Consider the following 19,761-nt stretch of genomic DNA (forward strand, 5'->3'; position numbering starts at 1 on the left):
CTGATCAGTGGGCATAAGAGCACGCACAGCTTGTTAACTGTGTAGCTCAACGTAACTCACAGCAAATTAGCCAATCAATATTAACAATATAAAAGACAAACATGTCAATTAATTTATTAGAGGTTTGCCTCCCTTTTTAATTCTTATCAGAGACTCACTGTGTTCTTTTTGTTTTTAGAATGTATGTTTGACGAGTTTTGAGTTTACCATAAACAGCCACAATATTTAAGCCAACGTAATATTAGCAACATAAAAATAGTTTTTAGTAGGAGTTGGAAATCTGCATCTTATAGCTTTGCTAATTTTAAAACATAACATCACATCACTCCCCTGCAAATAATTTTTAAATCGAACATTTATGTACATAAAAACAAATTATATTCCAAGTCAAGTCAAGTTTACTTATACAGGTCCTTCTCAAAATATTAGCATATTGTGATAAAGTTCATTATTTTCCATAATGTCATGTTGAAACTTTAACATTCATATATTTTAGATTCATTGCACACTAACTGAAATATTTCAGGTCTTTTATTGTCTTAATACGGATTATTTTGGCATACAGCTCATGAAAACCCAAAATTCCTATCTCACAAAATTAGCATATTTCATCCGACCAATAAAAGAAAAGTGTTTTTAATACAAAAAACGTCAACCTTCAAATAATCATGTACAGTTATGCACTCCATACGTGGTCAGGAATCCTTTTGCAGAAATGACTGCTTCAATGCGGCGTGGCATGGAGGCAATCAGCCTGTGGCACTGCTGAGGTCTTATGGAGGCCCAGGATGCTTCGATAGCGGCCTTTAGCTCATCCAGAGTGTTGGGTCTTGAGTCTCTCAACGTTCTCTTCACAATATCCCACAGATTCTCTATGGGGTTCAGGTCAGGAGAGTTGGCAGGCCAATTGAGCACAGTGATACCATGGTCAGTAAACCATTTACCAGTGGTTTTGGCACTGTGAGCAGGTGCCAGGTCGTGCTGAAAAATGAAATCTTCATCTCCATAAAGCTTTTCAGCAGATGGAAGCATGAAGTGCTCCAAAATCTCCTGATAGTTAGCTGCATTGACCCTGCCCTTGATAAAACACAGTGGACCAACACCAGCAGCTGACACGGCACCCCAGACCATCACTGACTGTGGGTACTTGACACTGGACTTCTGGCATTTTGGCATTTCCTTCTCCCCAGTCTTCCTCCAGACTCTGGCACCTTGATTTCCGAATGACATGCAGAATTTGCTTTCATCCGAAAAAAGTTCTTTGGACCACTGAGCAACAGTCCAGTGCTGCTTCGCTGTAGCCCAGGTCAGGCGCTTCTGCCGCTGTTTCTGGTTCAAAAGTGGCTTGACCTGGGGAATGCGGCACCTGTAGCCCATTTCCTGCACACGCCTGTGCACGGTGGCTCTGGATGTTTCTACTCCAGACTCAGTCCACTGCTTCCGCAGGTCCCCCAATGCCCGGAATCGGCCCTTCTCCACAATCTTCCTCAGGGTCTGGTCACCTCTTCTCGTTGTGCAGCGTTTTCTGCCACACTTTTTCCTTCCCACAGACTTCCCACTGAGGTGCCTTGGTACAGCACTCTGGGAACAGCCTATTCGTTCAGAAATTTCTTTCTGTGTCTTACCCTCTTGCTTGAGGGTGTCAATAGTGGCCTTCTGGACAGCAGTCAGGTCGGCAGTCTTACCCAGGCTGGGAGTTTTAAAGGCCTCAGGAATCTTTTGCAGGTGTTTAGAGTTAACTCGTTGATTCAGAAGATTAGGTTCATAGCTCGTTTAGAGACCCTTTTAATGATATGCTAATTTTGTGAGATAGGAATTTTGGGTTTTCATGAGCTGTATGCCAAAATCCTCCGTATTAAGACAATAAAAGACCTGAAATATTTCAGTTAGTGTGCAATGAATCTAAAATATATGAATGTTAAATTTTCATCATGACATTATGGAAAATAATGAACTTTATCACAATATGCTAATATTTTGAGAAGGACCTGTATAGCGCTTTTCAGCAACAAGGCACTCAAACGATTGCAATTCCAACGATTGTACTGAATACATTTGGTTTGTTTTGCCAGTATTTTAACGACGTGTTTGATTATAAAAAATTATTTTTGGTGAAACAAAATCATGTTTATATGTATAAACCCTCCACTGGCATATGTTCTAATTAAAAAAAACGTAATCCAACAGATCCAGCTCCAATTGCTCTGCAAACTATGCCTTCTTCTTAAACATATTCCAGCTTCTATCTTCAGAGGGGCACCAGGCAGGGATGCCAACTTTCCCCCTCATTATTTGCTAATTTTATTGAACCATGTGCGGCAGCAATCAGGCAAACTAAAGCTATTTAAGGTATAAAATGCATGAATATTGAACATAAAATTTGTCTTTATGTGGATAATGTATTACTTTTTCTCCAGCATTCAAAAACCTTTCTCTCTCAGGTAATTGGATTAATAAATTCTTTCTCAAGAGTTTCAGATTTATTCTATAAATTGATTAAAGTTCTCCCAAAAAATTGTTGTTTCCACAATTCCATTAATATACAACTGCAGTCAGGAAATATTACATATTTGGGTATTAATGTTTCTCCTAGATTGGCAGATTAAAACAAAACTAAACCACATCCTGCTTTTTTAAAAAAAGTGGAAGATGATCTCTCTAGATGGAAATCTTTACCCATATCACTCATGGGCAGGGTTGTTTCAATAAAAATGATGGTCTTGCCAAAAATCAATTACTTATTCTCAATGATCCCAAATAAACCGCCATCTACAGGTCCTTCTCAAAAAATTAGCATATTGTGAAAAAGTTCATTATTTTCCATAATGTCATGATGAAAATTTAACATTCATATATTTTAGATTCATTGCACACTAACTGAAATATTTCAGGTCTTTTATTGTCTTAATACGGATGATTTTGGCATACAGCTCATGAAAACCCAAAATTCCTATCTCACAAAATTAGCATATCATTAAGGGTCTCTAAACGAGCTATGAACCTAATCATCTGAATCAACGACTTAACTCTAAACACCTGCAAAAGATTCCTGAGGCCTTTAAAACTCCCAGCCTGGTTCATCACTCAAAACCCCAATCATGGGTAAGACTGCCGACCTGACTGCTGTCCAGAAGGCCACTATTGACACCCCCAAGCAAGAGGGTAAGACACAGAAAGACATTTCTGAACGAATAGGCTGTTCCCAGAGTGCTGTATCAAGGCACCTCAGTGGGAAGTCTGTGGGAAGGAAAAAGTGTGGCAGAAAACGCTGCACAACGAGAAGAGGTGACCGGACCCTGAGGAAGATTGTGGAGAAGGGCCGATTCCAGATCTTGGGGGACCTGCGGAAGCAGTGGACTGAGTCTGGAGTAGAAACATCCAGAGCCACCGTGCACAGGCGTGTGCAGGAAATGGGCTACAGGTGCCGCATTCCCCAGACCTGGGCTACAGAGAAGCAGCACTGGACTGTTGCTCAGTGGTCCAAAGTACTTTTTTCGGATGAAAGCAAATTCTGCATGTCATTCGGAAATCAAGGTGCCAGAGTCTGGAGGAAGACTGGGGAGAAGGAAATGCCAAAATGCCAGAAGTCCAGTGTCAAGTACCCACAGTCAGTGATGGTCTGGGGTGCCGTGTCAGCTGCTGGTGTTGGTCCACTGTGTTTTATCAAGGGCAGGGTCAATGCAGCTAGCTATCAGGAGATTTTGGAGCACTTCATGCTTCCATCTGCTGAAAAGCTTTATGGAGATGAAGATTTCATTTTTCAGCACGACCTGGCACCTGCTCACAGTGCCAAAACCACTGGTAAATGGTTTACTGACCATGGTATCACTGTGCTCAATTGGCTTGCCAACTCTCCCGACCTGAACCCCATAGAGAATCTGTGGGATATTGTGAAGAGAACATTGAGAGACTCAAGACCCAACACTCTGGATGATCTAAAGGCCGCTATCGAAGCATCCTGGGCCTCCATAAGACCTCAGCAGTGCCACAGGCTGATTGCCTCCATGCCACGCTGCATTGAAGCAGTAATTTCTGCAAAAGGATTCCCGACCAAGTATTGAGTGCATAACTGTACATGATTATTTGAAGGTTGACGTTTTTTGTATTAAAAACACTTTTCTTTTATTGGTCGGATGAAATATGCTAATTTTGTGAGATAGGAATTTTGGGTTTTCATGAGCTGTATGCCAAAATCATCCATATTAAGACAATAAAAGACCTGAAATATTTTAGTTAATGTGCAATGAATCTAAAATATATGAATATTAAATTTTCATCATTACATTATAGAAAATAATTAACTTTATCACAATATGCTAATTTTTTTAGAAGGACCTGTATATCTCTGGACTCTTCCATCACTAAATTTCTTTGGAAAGATAAACGTCTGCATATTAACTTAAAAATGCTACAGAGGACCAAAGATAAACTAGGACTAGATCTCCCTACCTTTCACCATTACTTTTTAGCTAATAGGCTATAATACATCTCACATCTTCTGGTGCCGGATATGTGAAGACTTATCAAAGTGTCTGAGATGTAATATTCACCTTCCCCCTCAGTTTGCTTTTTGGGCAACTTAGATGATGTCACCATGTAGATAAATTTAGTTCACATGGTTTTTACTGCCTTATGTATCGCTAAGAAAACTATCCTCATGAATTGGAAAAATAAAAATGTTCTTAGTATTAACCAGTATAGAGACCTTTTGTTGGATTACATAAGTCACCCCCGTTTGCTATTTGCAGAGGTTGGAGGCTGGGAGCAGGAGACGGCCTTCTGGTTGGGGTATGGGCTGGTGTTGGGAGTTGTGTTTTGGGGGCCGATTGGTGCCGGGGAGGCCTTTTCAGCTCTCCTGGGATCGTCTGGATTTTTTTGGATCACAGTCCCTGGCTCAGGTGCCCAGTCCGTCGGCTGAAGGGGGGCGTCAGGCAGTGTGCAGCGGTGATTGGGATGTGGCTACGTTTTGGTGGAGGGGCTGGCCAGCCTGCTTGGTGCGGTGGGGTGTTCGTTGCCCCCTCTCCGGAGGGGGACAGGGGTTGTTGGGGGCTGGGGACAGAGCTGGTTGCCCCTTTGAGGCATCAGTACCCGGTCTTTACGTTGGGTGTATGGGTATGAGTGTTTTTATGTGTAGGAATGAGGATGGGAATGTGTGATTTTGACTGTGCACGCCTGTTTTTGTGTCAGGTTGGGTCTTCGGCTGCTTGCTCTCCTGGAACTGCTTAGGCCCCCCCTGCCGGTGGCTGGTGCCTCTGCTCGCTGGTGTACTGGTGGTTCTCGGTGTCCGGGGCTGGGTTCTTTGGTGTGTGCCGGCTCTCTCCTGGTGGCTGCTTGCCGAGGCCTGGGCCCCCAGGCTCTGTTAGGCGTCTGCCAGTGAACAGGACAGGACATGTTCGCCACAGTAACTGCAGATATTTTTGCATCCCAGTTAGTACCTGCTTTTCAAACGTGCTAAATATAGATGCAAAAACAGCAATGCAATCTGTTTCAGGTTTGATGAATTGCATTGTGGGTGATAAAGGATTGCATTCGCAAATCCACCTCCCATAAATTTGCACGTTTGGGTCATTATCATATGTTCTGCATATTCATGAAGGCGAAAACCTTTGTGCCCGCTTTTCCACTGATTTTACACATGCAATCCTATTAGCACCACGTTTGTTGATTAATTAAAACAGGTTTGTGTGTGTTGTTGTACAAGCAAACCTCTTGAAGATCAGGCCCTTAGTTGTTAAAGTCTGAGTAGAAAAAATAGAAAAATGAGGAATCATAGAGATTGGTGCAACTTTAATAGAGTAAGATTGTAATACCCATGTAATACCCATGCCCACTAACCCTCCCCACCACACACACACACACACACACACACACACACACACACACACACACACACACACACACACACACACACACACACTCCCCATCCCCACCTCCCAAAAATAAAGAAATTGCAAATTGCAAATCATGGGCAAACAAGGCTCAAAATGCTGTCAAGAGTCAATATTCTTGCTGCAAAAGGTTAACTTCTCAGTATTACGTAGCTGATCTTAATGTTATGACTGATTTGTATTTGTTTTTTCCAAAATAAAAGAAACACTTATGTAACATATGCAGGGGGAATGGAGAATATCTCCTGATAGTGTGACACTGTTTTCCTCTCAGTCGTGATGCTTTTAGTCATGCTTCTTCCATGTCTCACTCCATTCTTTTAATTCCTCGTTTTGCTTTTTTGACCTCCCTCCCTCTCTCCACCACACCCGCACCCTCACTCCCATTTCATGTTTTTATTCTATATGACTTGTTTTTGCATTGCTCGCTCATCCATCCATCCATCCATCCATCCATCCATCCATCCATCCATCCATCCATCCATCCATCCATCCATCCATCCATCCATCCATCCATCCATCCATCCATCCATCCATCCATCCATCCATCCATCCATCCATCCATCCATCCATCTCAGTCCACTGACTTTTTCCTTTTTGCTTCTGTCTGTTTCTTCCTACATTACTTGTTCTGATGTCCTTTCTGCATATTCCCTGCAGTCTACCTCTCCACTTCATTTTCAGACCTTTTGTTAATCTTTTGTTTCACTGATGTCTCATTCTTTACCTGCTTTCTTTAACAGTCTTTATCCATCTTCCCTTCCTCTTCTCTTTTTCTCAGGATGTTGCGGTGGATAGTGTGTGGTCGGCTGGGACCTGTATGGATTTGGAAAGCACTTCTGCTTTTTCTGGCCATTGCTTTTGCTGGCCAGCTGCTAGGGGTCATCTTCAACAAAAGGTATGTGAAATACTTTCATATTTTGTTTTTGTTGCATTTCAGCTGTAATTGCATAGCAGTATTAGTTGAATGTTGACTATAAGTCAGAGTAAATGCTGGTAATGATCTTCAAGATTTTTACCACAGCTAAGCTATTATACATATACAGGGGTTGGACAATAAAACTGAAACACCTGTCATTTTAGTGTGGGAGGTTTCATGGCTGAATTGGACCAGCCTGGTAGTCAGTCTTCATTGATTGCACATTGCACCAGTAAGATCAGAGTGTGAAGGTTCAATTAGCGGGGTAAGAGCACAGTTTTGCTCAAAATATTGAAATGCACACAACATTATGGGTGACATACCAGAGTTCAAAAGAGGACAAATTGTTGGTGCACGTCTTGCTGGCGCATCTGTGACCAAGACAGCAGGTTTTTGTGATGTATCAAGAGCCACGGTATCCAGGGTAATGTCAGCATACCACCAAGAAGGACGAACCACATCCAACAGGATTAACTGCGGACGCAAGAGGAAGCTGTCTGAAAGGGATGTTCGGGTGCTAACCCGGATTGTATCCAAAAAACATAAAACCACGGCTGCCCAAATCATGGCAGAATTAAATGTGCACCTCAACTCTCCTGTTTCCACCAGAACTGTCCGTCGGGAGCTCCACAGGGTCAATATACACGGCCGGGCTGCTATAGCCAAACCTTTGGTCACTCATGCCGATGCCAAACGTGGGTTTCAATGGTGCAAGGAGCGCAAGTCTTGGGCTGTGGACAATGTGAAACATGTATTGTTCTCTGATGAGTCCATCTTTACTGTTTTCCCCACATCCAGGAGAGTTACGGTGTGGAGAAGCCCCAAAGAAGCGTACCACCTAGACTGTTGCATGCCCAGAGTGAAGCATGGGGGTGGATCAGTGATGGTTTGGGCTGCCTTATCATGGCATTCCCTTGGCCCAATACTTGTGCTAGATGGGCGTGTCACTGCCAAGGACTACCGAACCATTCTTGAGGACCATGTGCATCCAATGGTTCAAACATTGTATCCTGAAGGCGGTGCCGTGTATCAGGATGACAATGCACCAATACACACAGCAAGACTGGTGAAAGATTGGTTTGATGAACATGAAAGTGAAGTTGAACATCTCCCATGGCCTGCACAGTCACCAGATCTAAATATTATTGAGCCACTTTGGGGTGTTTTGGAGGAGCGAGTCAGGAAACGTTTTCCTCCACCAGTATCACGTAGTGACCTGGCCACTATCCTGCAAGAAGAATGGCTTAAAATCCCTCTGACCACTGTGCAGGACTTGTATATGTCATTCCCAAGACGAATTGATGCTGTATTGGCCGCAAAAGGAGGCCCTACACCATACTAATAAATTATTTTGGTCTAAAACCAGGTGTTTCAGTTTCATTGTCCAACCCCTGTATATCAGGACAACTATTCTTGTACAATTGAGACTAGTGTTTCTGTACTGCATTATGTGAATTCGTTTATAAACAATTAGCAGAACTCCTTTAAAGTGGAACTAAAAGAAAAACTCCACCCCCAGACAAAATTAGAAAAATACCACCAAAGTGGGCAGCGCCAAGTGAGAGGATGAGTGGAGGGGATTAAGCGGGGGTGTGGTCAGGAGGACGAGGGAAAGTGGCAGCTATCTTAATTTGACATTTTGAAGCATGGACAGTGAGCAGAGCGATGCTGACAGTTTCGCCACGGATAGATCTTTGAGGTGGCGATGGTTAAGAGAGACTTTACGGAAGATCAGCCAAAATGATCCTAGCTTTGTTTAATGACCTGGAATTATGAATTATGAAGGTCACTCAAATCATTAAGAAATATGCCAGAAATACTTTGTAGGCGATTTTTATTTTATTATATTGTTGTGAAGAACTGCTTGAATTTAACAGAATACAGCATTAATCTTGTGGAAGATAAAGAGGTGGTAAGGAGGTCAATTTTAGTGTTTTGTTGTATCATTATCGTGGAACCTAAAGATAGGTTTTGACTACCATTCAAGCCAGTTCAAGGTTCAAAAGGTTTTATACTTGATACTAAAATGTCCAGAATGTTCTAGAAGCTGCAAGTTTTTGTGAAATTAAGAGTTTGTGAAAGTATGGAATCCTGCAATAAAAACCTTGTAGGAACACTGTGGACTTCCCCTAGAACAGCTCGTGATCTCTGAGTCATGTGATCTGAGCACAGTGTGCAGGCAGGTCACATGACACAGAAAGACTGGGAGGTCTCTCTTTCACAGTCACTTCCATTGTAAAGAGGGAAAAACTGTGATTGTTGGGGAAAACCGAGATTTTTTAGATCAACAAAATAATGTGCACAGCCTAAAATACAGTTTTACAAGAGCCACACGTGAAAAACTGTATGCAACACGTTTCTGCACAGCTTGCTAAAGGTGGGGCTGAGAAACCTGTAGATAGGAGACAAGGAGCAGGTATTGGGAGTTGAGTTTCTTTAGGAATTCTGATATAATGTAAAAAAGCTTTGATCGTCCTTCTGAGCCAGTACCGGGGATCGGATGGAGACATCCATAATTTCCATTTAACAGAACAATGAGTGCTTTTGTATGGTTAGGTGGTAAAATGTACCTCTAAGTCATATGAGGGAGGGAAGAAACAGTCCTTCCCTTTGTTATGTAGAAGTGCTTTGTATATAAACGTAAAATAATGTTGTATTTCAAAATCATTTATGTTATTGACCAGAAGTCAGAAAGCCTCTACAATCTTATGTTTTATTAGCTTATATCTTTCGCCAAAATGTATGCGGTAATTGCTTTCATTTGCTCTAACATGAACCTAAGTGGGTTTAACTAAGGCTTCTGTCATGTTTTGCCAGTGCGTTGCCTAAAATTCACCCAGCTTTATTCTGGCCTCCATATAGACAGAGAAGATCTGATCCACAAGCAAAAGTCTGTAATAAACTAACTTCTTGCTGCTGTGGATGTTTCTTGTGGAGGAGTTTGCTGAAGTGACAAGCTAATGTTAGTTCTCTTCCTCAGTTTTGGTCGTGACCTTTAGTGCTCAGTTTATAAGGTTGTTTTCTTGTCATTTTAATTGATCATCCATAGACAAAACTTTCCAAACTGTTTCATTCCATTTCATAAGATTAAAGCTTTGCTTTAAACGTTTTTCAAAATTCTTTTGGTAACTGCTCACAAAAAATGTGGAATTGCTTAGATCTTGTAGAGGCCAAGCAGATAAAATCACTCAATTAAGGACACAGATAATCTAAAGAAACATTATAAAAATCCTCTTCTTTTCTCGTTTTTCTGACCACTTGAAATACACGCTGTGTAAAATTCTGTTCCCTTTTCCAGCACTGTCCAGCCAGCTGCACGATCCATCTTTTCTTCCCCTGATGCTCAAGGGCCATCTCTGGGATCCTGTCAGCCCCACACTCACATCATGTTCCTTAAAACTCACAAGACTGCCAGCAGCACTGTGCTCAACATGCTGTACCGCTTCGGAGATGAGCACAGCCTCCGCTTTGCCTTGCCGCTGGGATACCAGCTCGGCTACCCGCTGCCCTTCAATGCTCATAGGGTGAAAGGGTACCGAGGTCCCAGAGCCATCGAGTTTCACATCATGGGCAATCACATGAGGTTTAATAAGCCAGAGGTGAGTTGTTCAGAGGAGGAGAACAGCAAATAAAACAAGAATGATTGAGAATGTTGTGACAAAAGAAAAAAAAAATCAGCATTCCCATTAACTTTCTTTGAAAAAGGATGAGATAAAATAATAAAAATGACTTAAATAACCACTTGATGTTTGTTAAAATTGTGCTCCTTACATAGCATCTCTATTAGAAACTATTTGTTCCCGATAGAAATGGAGAAAAACTCAGAAGAATTAACCCCTTTACCTGACAACTAAGTATTCCTAATTACAGAAACCCAAACCAACACAGAACTGCCTCTGAGCTTCATGGAGGGTCCAGCCTTTGTCCAATTTAAAATTCACCCTGAAAAAGAAGAAGGGCAGAAAAAATGATTCATTAAGGACATTTATTCTGCTCTTTGTTCATTCGGCATGCCGATGCTCTGTATACAGCTTTTTTTACTCAGGTGTGTAAGAAAATATTACACATCCCAACAACGACTTCTCCTTGCTTTCTATATCCCAGAAGAATTTGTTCTCCTCAAACATTTTCACAGCTGAGCATTGTTTATTAATTTGCCCACAAGCATTTGTGCTTTCTGAAGTTGCCACACTACAATATACCACGTTTGCAGCCGGTGACCATAAAAGTAGGAGATGATTTTTAAATATTTGCTGGACAGGTTTCTCATCACCTACTGGCAGTAGTAAACAAGAGGCATGAAGAGTTGAGCTTAGTCAGGAACTCTAATACTGGTTATTAAAAAATGTCCAGTGGATCCAACCATGAAGGTGATATTTGTTATAAAAAATACCTACAGCCATTTCTGTTCTAAACTAACTGAAAATATGGGTCTAGGTCATGTCTTTTATTGGTCTCTGCTGTTATTTAGGAAAAAAAATCAAAATTTAACATTCAATCATAGCAACAATGAGAGCGCAACCTTCTAGTTTTTCTTCCCTGTTTTTTGGACGTAAAACAATAATCTGATCACTCTGTTCTGTCCGACTTCAGTCTTTACCCCTTTACTCATTTCAATCTTAGTGACAAATTAAAAATGCAACATTGAAAATCATTGCCCCTTTTCCACTGGCTGATTTGGCCCAACTTGGCTCGCTTTGCGGGCATTTCCATTACTGTTATTTCAGTACCGGTACCTACTTTTTTGGTACCTCCTTCTTAGCAGGGCTAAGCGAGGCTGAGTCGGTACTGAATATGACGTGAACAAACGGCTGGTCACTGATTGGTCATGGGCGCAGCCAGCCGTAAGAGTTGACCAGCATAAAAAACAATCACCATTTTCAAACATGCATTCAAGCGAGTGAGAGAAACATATGATGGAGTCCGGACAGTTATCCGGAAAAGTTGCTCCGTGGAGCAACGACGAGGTGCAAGCTTTTCTGGCGATCATAGGAGACTATATACAGTACAGACCAAAAGTTTGGACACACCCTCTCATTCAAACAGTTTTCTTTATTTTCATGACTATGAATATTGTAGCTTCACACTGAAGGCATCAAAACTATTAATTAACACATGTGGAATTATATACTGAACAAAAAAGTGTGAAACAACTAAAAATATGTCTTATATTCTAGGTTCTTCAAAGTTGCCACCTTTTGCTTTGATTACTGCTCCGCACACTCTTGGCATTCTGTTGATGAACTTCAAGAAGTAGTCACCTGAAATGGTTTTCACTTCACAGGTGTGCCCTGTCAGGTTTAATAAGTGGGATTTCAAGCCTTATAAATGGGGTTGGGACCATCAGTTGTGTTGTGCAGGAGGTAGATACAGTACACAGTTGATAGTCCTACTGAATAGACTGTTAGAATTTGTATTATGGCAAGAAAAAAGCAGCTAAGTAAAGAAAAACAAGTGGCCATCATTACTTTAAGAAATGAAGGTCAGTCAGTCCGAACAATTGGAAAAACTTTGAAAGTGTCCCCAAGTGCAGTCGCAAAAACCATCAACTATCAAGCGCAAAAACCATCAATGCCACACAGATTTCTAGCAGCAGACACATCTCTAGAACAACTGTTAAGAGGAGACTGTGTGAATCAGTCCTTCATGGTAAAATAGCTGCTAGGAAACCACTGCTGAAGACAGGCAACAAGCAGAAGAGACTTGTTTGGGTTAAAGAACACAAGGAATGGACATTAGACCAGTGGAAATCTGTGCTTTGGTCTGATGAGTCCAAGTTTGAGATCTTTGGTTCCAACCACCGTGTCTTTGTGCGGCGCTGAAGAGGTGAACGGATGGACTCTGCATCCCTGGTTCCCACCGTGAAGCATGGAGGAGGAGGTGTGATGGTGTGGGGCTGGTTTGCTGGTGACACTGTTGGGGATTTATTCAAAATTGAAGGCATACTGAACCAGCATGGCTACCACAGCATCTTGCAGCGGCATGCTATTCCATCTGGTTTGCGTTTAGTTGGACCATCATTTATTTTTCAGCAGGACAATGACCCCAAACACACCTCCAGGCTGTGTAAGGGCTATTTGACCAAGAAGGAGAGTGATGGGGTGCTGCGCCAGATGACCTGGCCTCCACAGTCACTGGACCTGAACCCAATCGAGATGGTTTGGGGTGAGCTGGACCGCAGAGTGAAGGCAAAAGGGCCAACAAGTGCTAAGCATCTCTGGGAACTCCTTCAAGACTGTTGGAAAACCATTTCAGGTGACTACCTCTTGAAGCTCATCAACAGAATGCCAAGAGTGTGTGGAGCAGTAATCAAAGCAAAAGGTGGCTACTTTGAAGAACCTGGAATATAAGACATATTTTCAGTTGTTTCACACTTTTTTGTTCAGTGTATAATTCCACATGTGTTAATTTATAGTTTTGATGGCTTCAGTGTGAAGCTGCAATATTCATAGTCATGAAAATAAAGAAAACTCTTTGAATGAGGTGTGTCCAAACCTTTGGTCTGTACTGTAGGCCACAACTATTAGAAATAAAATGGGACCTAATTCAAATCTTTCCAATTCTCTTAAAGGGAAAGTGAGATCTTTGATAATAATAATAAAATGGATGTCAAAATCCTACTCATCAAATCTGATTGTCAATGCAGTCAACAGATTTAATTCCCTGGCAATAGACGTGTTACTTCTTGTTTTTATAACGCGTATCAGTCTTTTCATCTTTACATTGTCGGTTGGATGTTTCATTCGCAGTTATGGAGCACAGCACATGATGCTTTAAAGCCGCGCCTCCAGGAGGTGTTCCCTTCAGCGGAGCAAAAGCGGGTCTGTGGAAATGCAACACAACGTGCAGGGCCGTGTGGAGCTGTTCCGGGCTGGCCAAACCGAGCCAGTGGAAAAGGGGCAATTGTTAAAAGTACCGCCGCCCACCACCGCCTCCAATTTAAGTTGGTAGTCAACATATGGGCTGACTGGTACAAGGTCAAAAAGACGCCAGTAATTTAAATTGTAAAGCCTGTTTAGAAAAACAATACATAGTTTATGTTAACTAACATTTAACAGTTATGAACAATGGTGAGCTCTCTACAGTGCAGTGTTAGTTCTTTTTAAACGGCACTCTGAAACTGAACCTGCCTCAGCTCATCAAAGTATTGCAGCAGCGCTCCCATCTCTCTTGCTGACACCAATTTAGTTCGAATACAGTAGGAAACTTTACACTATATCACACCATTTCAGGATGAAAAAACAAGACATTCATAAGTTTATCATTCTAATTGACGTGAGGAAGGGCCTGGGGCAGGAAACAGGAGCTCTGTGTAGATCTCCATCTGGTGACATGCACACGCAAGCAAGAAGAGCCATAAATGATTCAGGGCTAATCTGAGCTCAGTTTCCATGAAGCTTCGGAGTGGGAGGAGTTAGCCAACTATACTTGTACAAATCACAGATAAGACAGTTATATTTCACAGTTAAATATAAATGAACAAGTAGACTTAATCAGATATAAAAATTTTCAGAATTTATGTCAAATTATAATTCTTGTGTAGAAGGACCTTTGGACCAGTGATAAGTATTTCTGAGTTTGCTTTACCAGTGTAACAACATAATCACAAACACAATTATTTCTACACATACGCTCACCCACCACACACACACCAATGCACCAACACACAAATAATACCAATGGCTGAAGGTCATACAAACACTATTACATTGATGTTGCCTGCCTACTTTAATGCTGGATGCAGTCTTAAGAGATCTTTTCTGTAGATCAAATAATAAACTAATATTGCAGGCTCAAAATGGGCAAGAAATTGTGTGTTTAAAGGTAAACAAATGGAAGTAGGAAGGGCCAAAATGGAAAAGCATAGGTAAGAAATGGAAGTATGAATTGAAGTGGCACATTGACACGGAAATGTTCATTGTCAGTGGAAAGAGCATGTTTGGCTTTTCTGGTTGGAAAACCCATTTCAGTTTTCTCAAAAACATGGACATATTTATGTCAGTTAGCTTTTCCTACTTTTCCAACGCATTTTCTAATTTCAAGGCATGTATCTTAGGACTCTGACGTTCTCATTGGTTTTCCTAAAGGTTTTCCGTTTTATAACCTTTTAAGATTTTTAAAGCTGCCGAAGTGTAAATCATTTCTTAAATCATGAGGATTATTTGTTTATTTAAAAAAAACCCTTTACAAAAAATACTCCACAGTTAAATTAAATATTTTTCTATCAGTCATAGCTTTTTTCTTTTTTAACATCATGAAAATGTAAATAAAATGCTGAAAAATGTCTTTCAACAGTGTATCCATATTTTGCGGCAGTAGTAAAATTCCATTTATGCACATTTTTATAACAGGCTTTTTTTTTTTTTTTTTGCTTTTAGGTGGAGAAAGTAATGCCTGCAGATACATTCTACTTTTCTATTGTCAGAGACCCAGTCGCTCTGGCTGAATCTTCCTTTGCCTATTACAAAGAAGTGGCCCCAGCCTTTCGGAAAGCCAAAGGATTGGGGGAATTTGTAGATGACCCTAAAAGATTTTATGAGCCTCGTCTACGGAACAACCACTATGCCCGCAACCTGTTGTGGTTTGATTTTGGCCTTGACCACAATGCTAATTTCTCCTTGGCACTTGCTCAGCTTGGGGAAGACATGATTCGAAGGACCTTCAACATGGTTCTTGTTTCCGAGTACTTTGATCAGTCCATGATCCTCTTGCGACATGCCCTCTGCTGGCCACTGGATGCTGTGGTCGCATTTAGCCTAAATGCTCGGCAGCAGAAGCCCAGCAGCACTGGTGGAGTGGGTGAGAGCTGGGTGGGCAAAGCGGCAGCAGCAGCTGGTGTTGGTATTAGAGGTGGGCATGTACAAGCAAAACTACCACCAAATCTTTCCCTAACAGACGAGCAACGGGAAAAGCTTAGACAGTGGAATGCCTTTGATTGGTACCTATACAAAGCCTTCAACAAAACCTTCTGGAAAGAAATTGACAAGTTTGGTCGTACTCAGATGGAAAAAGAAGTAAATCTACTCAGGATGCGTAGGGAAGACCTGGCCCGAGTTTGCCTCAAAGACGGTGGGAAGCCTGTGGAAGCTCACCAAATTCGGGACAAAAACATTAGACCTTTCCAAAGTGGATTAGTTAAAATTCTTGGCTATGAGCTCCAGTCGGGGCTAGACAATGTCACTCGGATGTTGTGCGTGAGGATGATCAGGCCTGAGATCCAGTACAAAGACGTGTTGGATTCTAAACAGTTTCCACAGGCCCATGCTATCCAAGCTCAGCAACAGAGGCTGATAGTGGCAGTTGGTGGGACCTTTTTAAAACAAGATCCACCTTGGAAAGGAAAAAAAGAGATGGGAGGGGTAGTTGGAGTCGGAGGGAGGACTCTGGAGGAGGGAATGAAAGACTGGGACAGTAGCCTTTTAAATAGGAACAACCAGACGATGGTACGAGAACATGAAAAACGAAGACTTAGATAGGAAACAAATGTTTTCTATCTCTAGAGCTTTGAAATGGCTTAGAAATAGACAAAGGATTGTTTTGTTTACCTTGTGAAAACAAGAAGGTCTTCTACTGTTCTGGCTTGTTTCTATAAATACTGTCATAGCTGTAGTTAATGTTGTGGTCATCAGATGTTTAATAGAAGCAATCACTAGGGTTGGGTGGTATTCATTTCTGACATTTAGCTATCCTCAGATTATACTCGCTATAAGGTATTAAGAGTCTGCCTAAGAATGGCTTGTCTGGAGGTTTTTATTGTTAGGCATTCTGAGGTTATATTTTTTACCATTAATTAATTACCATGGCCCATCTAGTAAGCACATTATTGAATCTCAATATCTCCAGAGAAAAAAAACTGAGCTCACGTTAAAAGAATTGTTTGGATTTTTGAAGTAGAATTCTGTGGAAGGGTTGGGGGTGTTTAATACCTGCAGCAGGAAAGTCCTCCAACCATGTTATATTGGATAAAGAGAAAGATGTTCAGACCATCCAATTAATTCCCCTTCCAATCATGGTTCCAGCACCACATGGCTTCACTCATTGATACACTGACAGCTGGATACAGTGTCACCCATGTATTCTGTTTTCTACAGTATTATAATTGTTCTTCATGGTTTTTGAGCATTTCCAGCATGCGGTAAAATCTGTGGCTTGAAATAATATATTCTCTCCGCTAACTCGACGAACACTTTCTCATAGCCAATCAATTGTCTGTTTCTGTCACATTTCGGCCCTGCTCAGCCCCGATGGAAAGGTACCAAGAAAGCCAGTACCGGGCCAGAAAAGTCTGTAATAAAAACTATCCCAAAACAAGCTGAGCGAAGTGGAGCCGGCCAAAGTGTAGCCTATGGAAAAGGGGCATAAGATAACCCCTGCTCAGATCAGGTCCTCGACCAAATCGAATGGGTGGTTGATGCAAATGTTATAATTATTAATACCTTCCTAAACCTTTAAACCACCACCACATTTGTATGAAATGTTTTTACATACTTATTTGTAATAGAACTGTGACATCCCTAGTTAAGTTTAAATGACCTCATGCAGGAAATATGGAACGTAATAATTCTATTTAAATGAGAAAGTAAGGCAGTGTAAAATCAATAAAATAGTGTTGACTTGAATCCCTGTAATATTTTTGTTTGTTTTTTTACATTACATCACTTTTGTATCTCTTGCTTGAATTCTAAGATCTTAGCTTAGCGGGACGGTCCAGACCTTTTTTACCTTTACCCAAGCTGGGTGGAATGAAGACGTTGGGCAGTGCAGGTCAACTTATTCCTCATAACCTCTCCATAAAATCCTACTTAAAAAACTCTGGACGATCCATTTTAACTCTGGATGTTACAAATTAGAAAAGCTTACTGTTGCATTGCAGATATGAAATGAGGAAGCTGCTCAGCATTACTACACAATTGTTTGTTGATCTGAGGAAATTAAATTCAAATTTATGTTTTCAACTACAGTATGCAAAGTAATGCACGGGCCATTTCTGAATAGGTATTACTACATTACCACCCAACTCTAGCATTAACAATATCCAAAAGCTGTGTGTACTGTCTGTTCTGCTTGTTTTTTTACCAGACCTTTTTAAAATGTTGGTACTGCCTTTTATTGTATAAGAGAACTGACACTGAAAGCCTGCTCCTTGTTGTGAGAGTTTTCATAATAAGCCTGGTGTAATGTGCAAGACTTTATAAAATATTTTCCTCTGTCATCATCTTCAATCATTGCTTTTTGTCCTCTTTGTGCTGCAGGAATTGTTCAAACCAACCAGGGACATTTGGAATATTTTGCAGTGTCATGTGGCATCTGACAGTAAGATGCTAGCAGCTACCTTGCATTCCCATACAGCAAAATTATGTTGAACAGTCTTCTAAGCGATCAAAGAACATCTGATTTATTTACATTGTGGAGTAGAAACAAATCTAAACACTGGCATTTTGTGGGCAAATTAAATATGGAAAACCGTTTCATTTATCCTATACCAAATCTTTATAATTTTCCATGTTTCTATGCGATATAGATTTGGACCAAGTATAGATGTATCTGATAGGAGGAACAAAAAACATTTCTGTACATCCAGTTGGTTGGTTTTGATGAGATGATTGTTATTCCTAGAAAAAGGTTTCATTATTTGAGCTCCTTGGTGTAAAGTTACAGTTTATTTAAAATAAAAATGAACAAAGGTCTATTCTGCAAAATGGAAATGTGATATTCCAAGACCCACTGTGGAGAAAAATACGCTCTTTTTATATTGAGTTGCTTTATAATGTCTTAAAACTAAATGTATTTGTATGGTAATGGTTTATTTATGAATTGGATGAAATATCTATGAAATACAGTTGGCCTTTGATAATCAGTTCAAATCAGTTTGCCTTCAATGAGTCAATTGGCCTAAATGTATTAGGCCAGGGCACTTTGCATTAAACAAAAACATGACTGATTCTACACTATTAAATTCAGCCTATTGAGTTCATTCATGTAAGCACTGATAGTAATAAAAATTGTCCATTTTCATTCAGTAAAAATGCAATTTTGATTGGTTTTGAGCAGGAAAACGTTTTCTATGCAAGGCAGAGTTGGAAAATTCTAGTTCATTTAGATATAGCTCTGCTCTGACACATTCAGTTAAAAATTGTTTAATTATTTCATCAGCCTTTTACCAAGTTTTGCCAATGCCTGCTAATTCTAAAGATCTAAAACATGCAAGACACCGGCTCTTGATTATGAGTGTTGCCCATCCTGAGCAGGTATGAGGGGACAGTGTAGAGAAACAACACTCCAAAAAAAAACTCCAGCAGAACCAGGCTCAGGATAACTGGCCATCTGCATTTAAGGCCTGGGGACAGGAAACAGACAGGTGAGGCAGAAAGCAAAACTAGCACCCAAAAATATTTAGCACTAATTATTGCTATAGTTTGTAAGTCAGTGTTGGAAAACTTATTTACTTTTTTGTTTGTGTTAGTGTTGGATAACTTAGATACGGGTAGTAAGTTTAGCAGAATACATCTTTGTCCTTCTCCCGAGCCTCTAACGTTTCCCTGAGCAACATGAGAGGGAAAAAGAATCCTGGGCTCGCATTTCTTTCTAAAGCTACTTGATTGCCTACAAGGGGCAGGTTTGTATTATCAGTTGATATACCTGATTCTTCCACTATCTGCTGCAGTAGATGGAAGGTATCTGAACTTTTACAATGAGGTATAAATCTATAGTTTAAGGTCAGATAGGAAATTATATGAGGAAGGTCAAAACAAATTCACCGCTCTCTTTATGTTGCCCAAATTTCAGGATTTATTCATAACCAGAATTAATTGTGAAAAAATAATTGAAGATGTTTTGGAAATTTTAAGTTGTGACACAAATGTTTTGCTTTACAAACTTTTCAGTTTCCATTTTGTGGTGGATTTTTCAGATATAATTTAAGTTTTGGAATAGAAACATATTTTGAAAAGATAA

General features: G+C 40.7%; 1 protein-coding gene across 3 annotated transcripts in view; it reads left to right on the plus strand.

Moving 5' to 3' along the window:
- The window catches only part of gal3st4 (galactose-3-O-sulfotransferase 4), a 41,472-nt gene extending 23,443 nt beyond the window's left edge, over positions 1-18,029 (plus strand). For all 3 annotated transcript variants that reach the window (XM_047386540.1, XM_047386539.1, XM_047386538.1), the window contains 3 exons: positions 6,670-6,786; positions 10,106-10,406; positions 15,186-18,029. In XM_047386540.1, the coding sequence (XP_047242496.1) occupies positions 6,671-6,786; positions 10,106-10,406; positions 15,186-16,283 (1,515 nt within the window). In that variant the 5' untranslated portion in view covers position 6,670 and the 3' untranslated portion in view covers positions 16,284-18,029. The remainder of the gene's footprint in view (positions 1-6,669; positions 6,787-10,105; positions 10,407-15,185) is intronic.
- The last annotated feature ends 1,732 nt before the right edge of the window (positions 18,030-19,761 follow it).

Source organism: Girardinichthys multiradiatus, chromosome 14 (genome assembly GCF_021462225.1).
Source record: "Girardinichthys multiradiatus isolate DD_20200921_A chromosome 14, DD_fGirMul_XY1, whole genome shotgun sequence".
Taxonomy (NCBI): Eukaryota; Metazoa; Chordata; class Actinopteri; order Cyprinodontiformes; family Goodeidae; genus Girardinichthys; species Girardinichthys multiradiatus.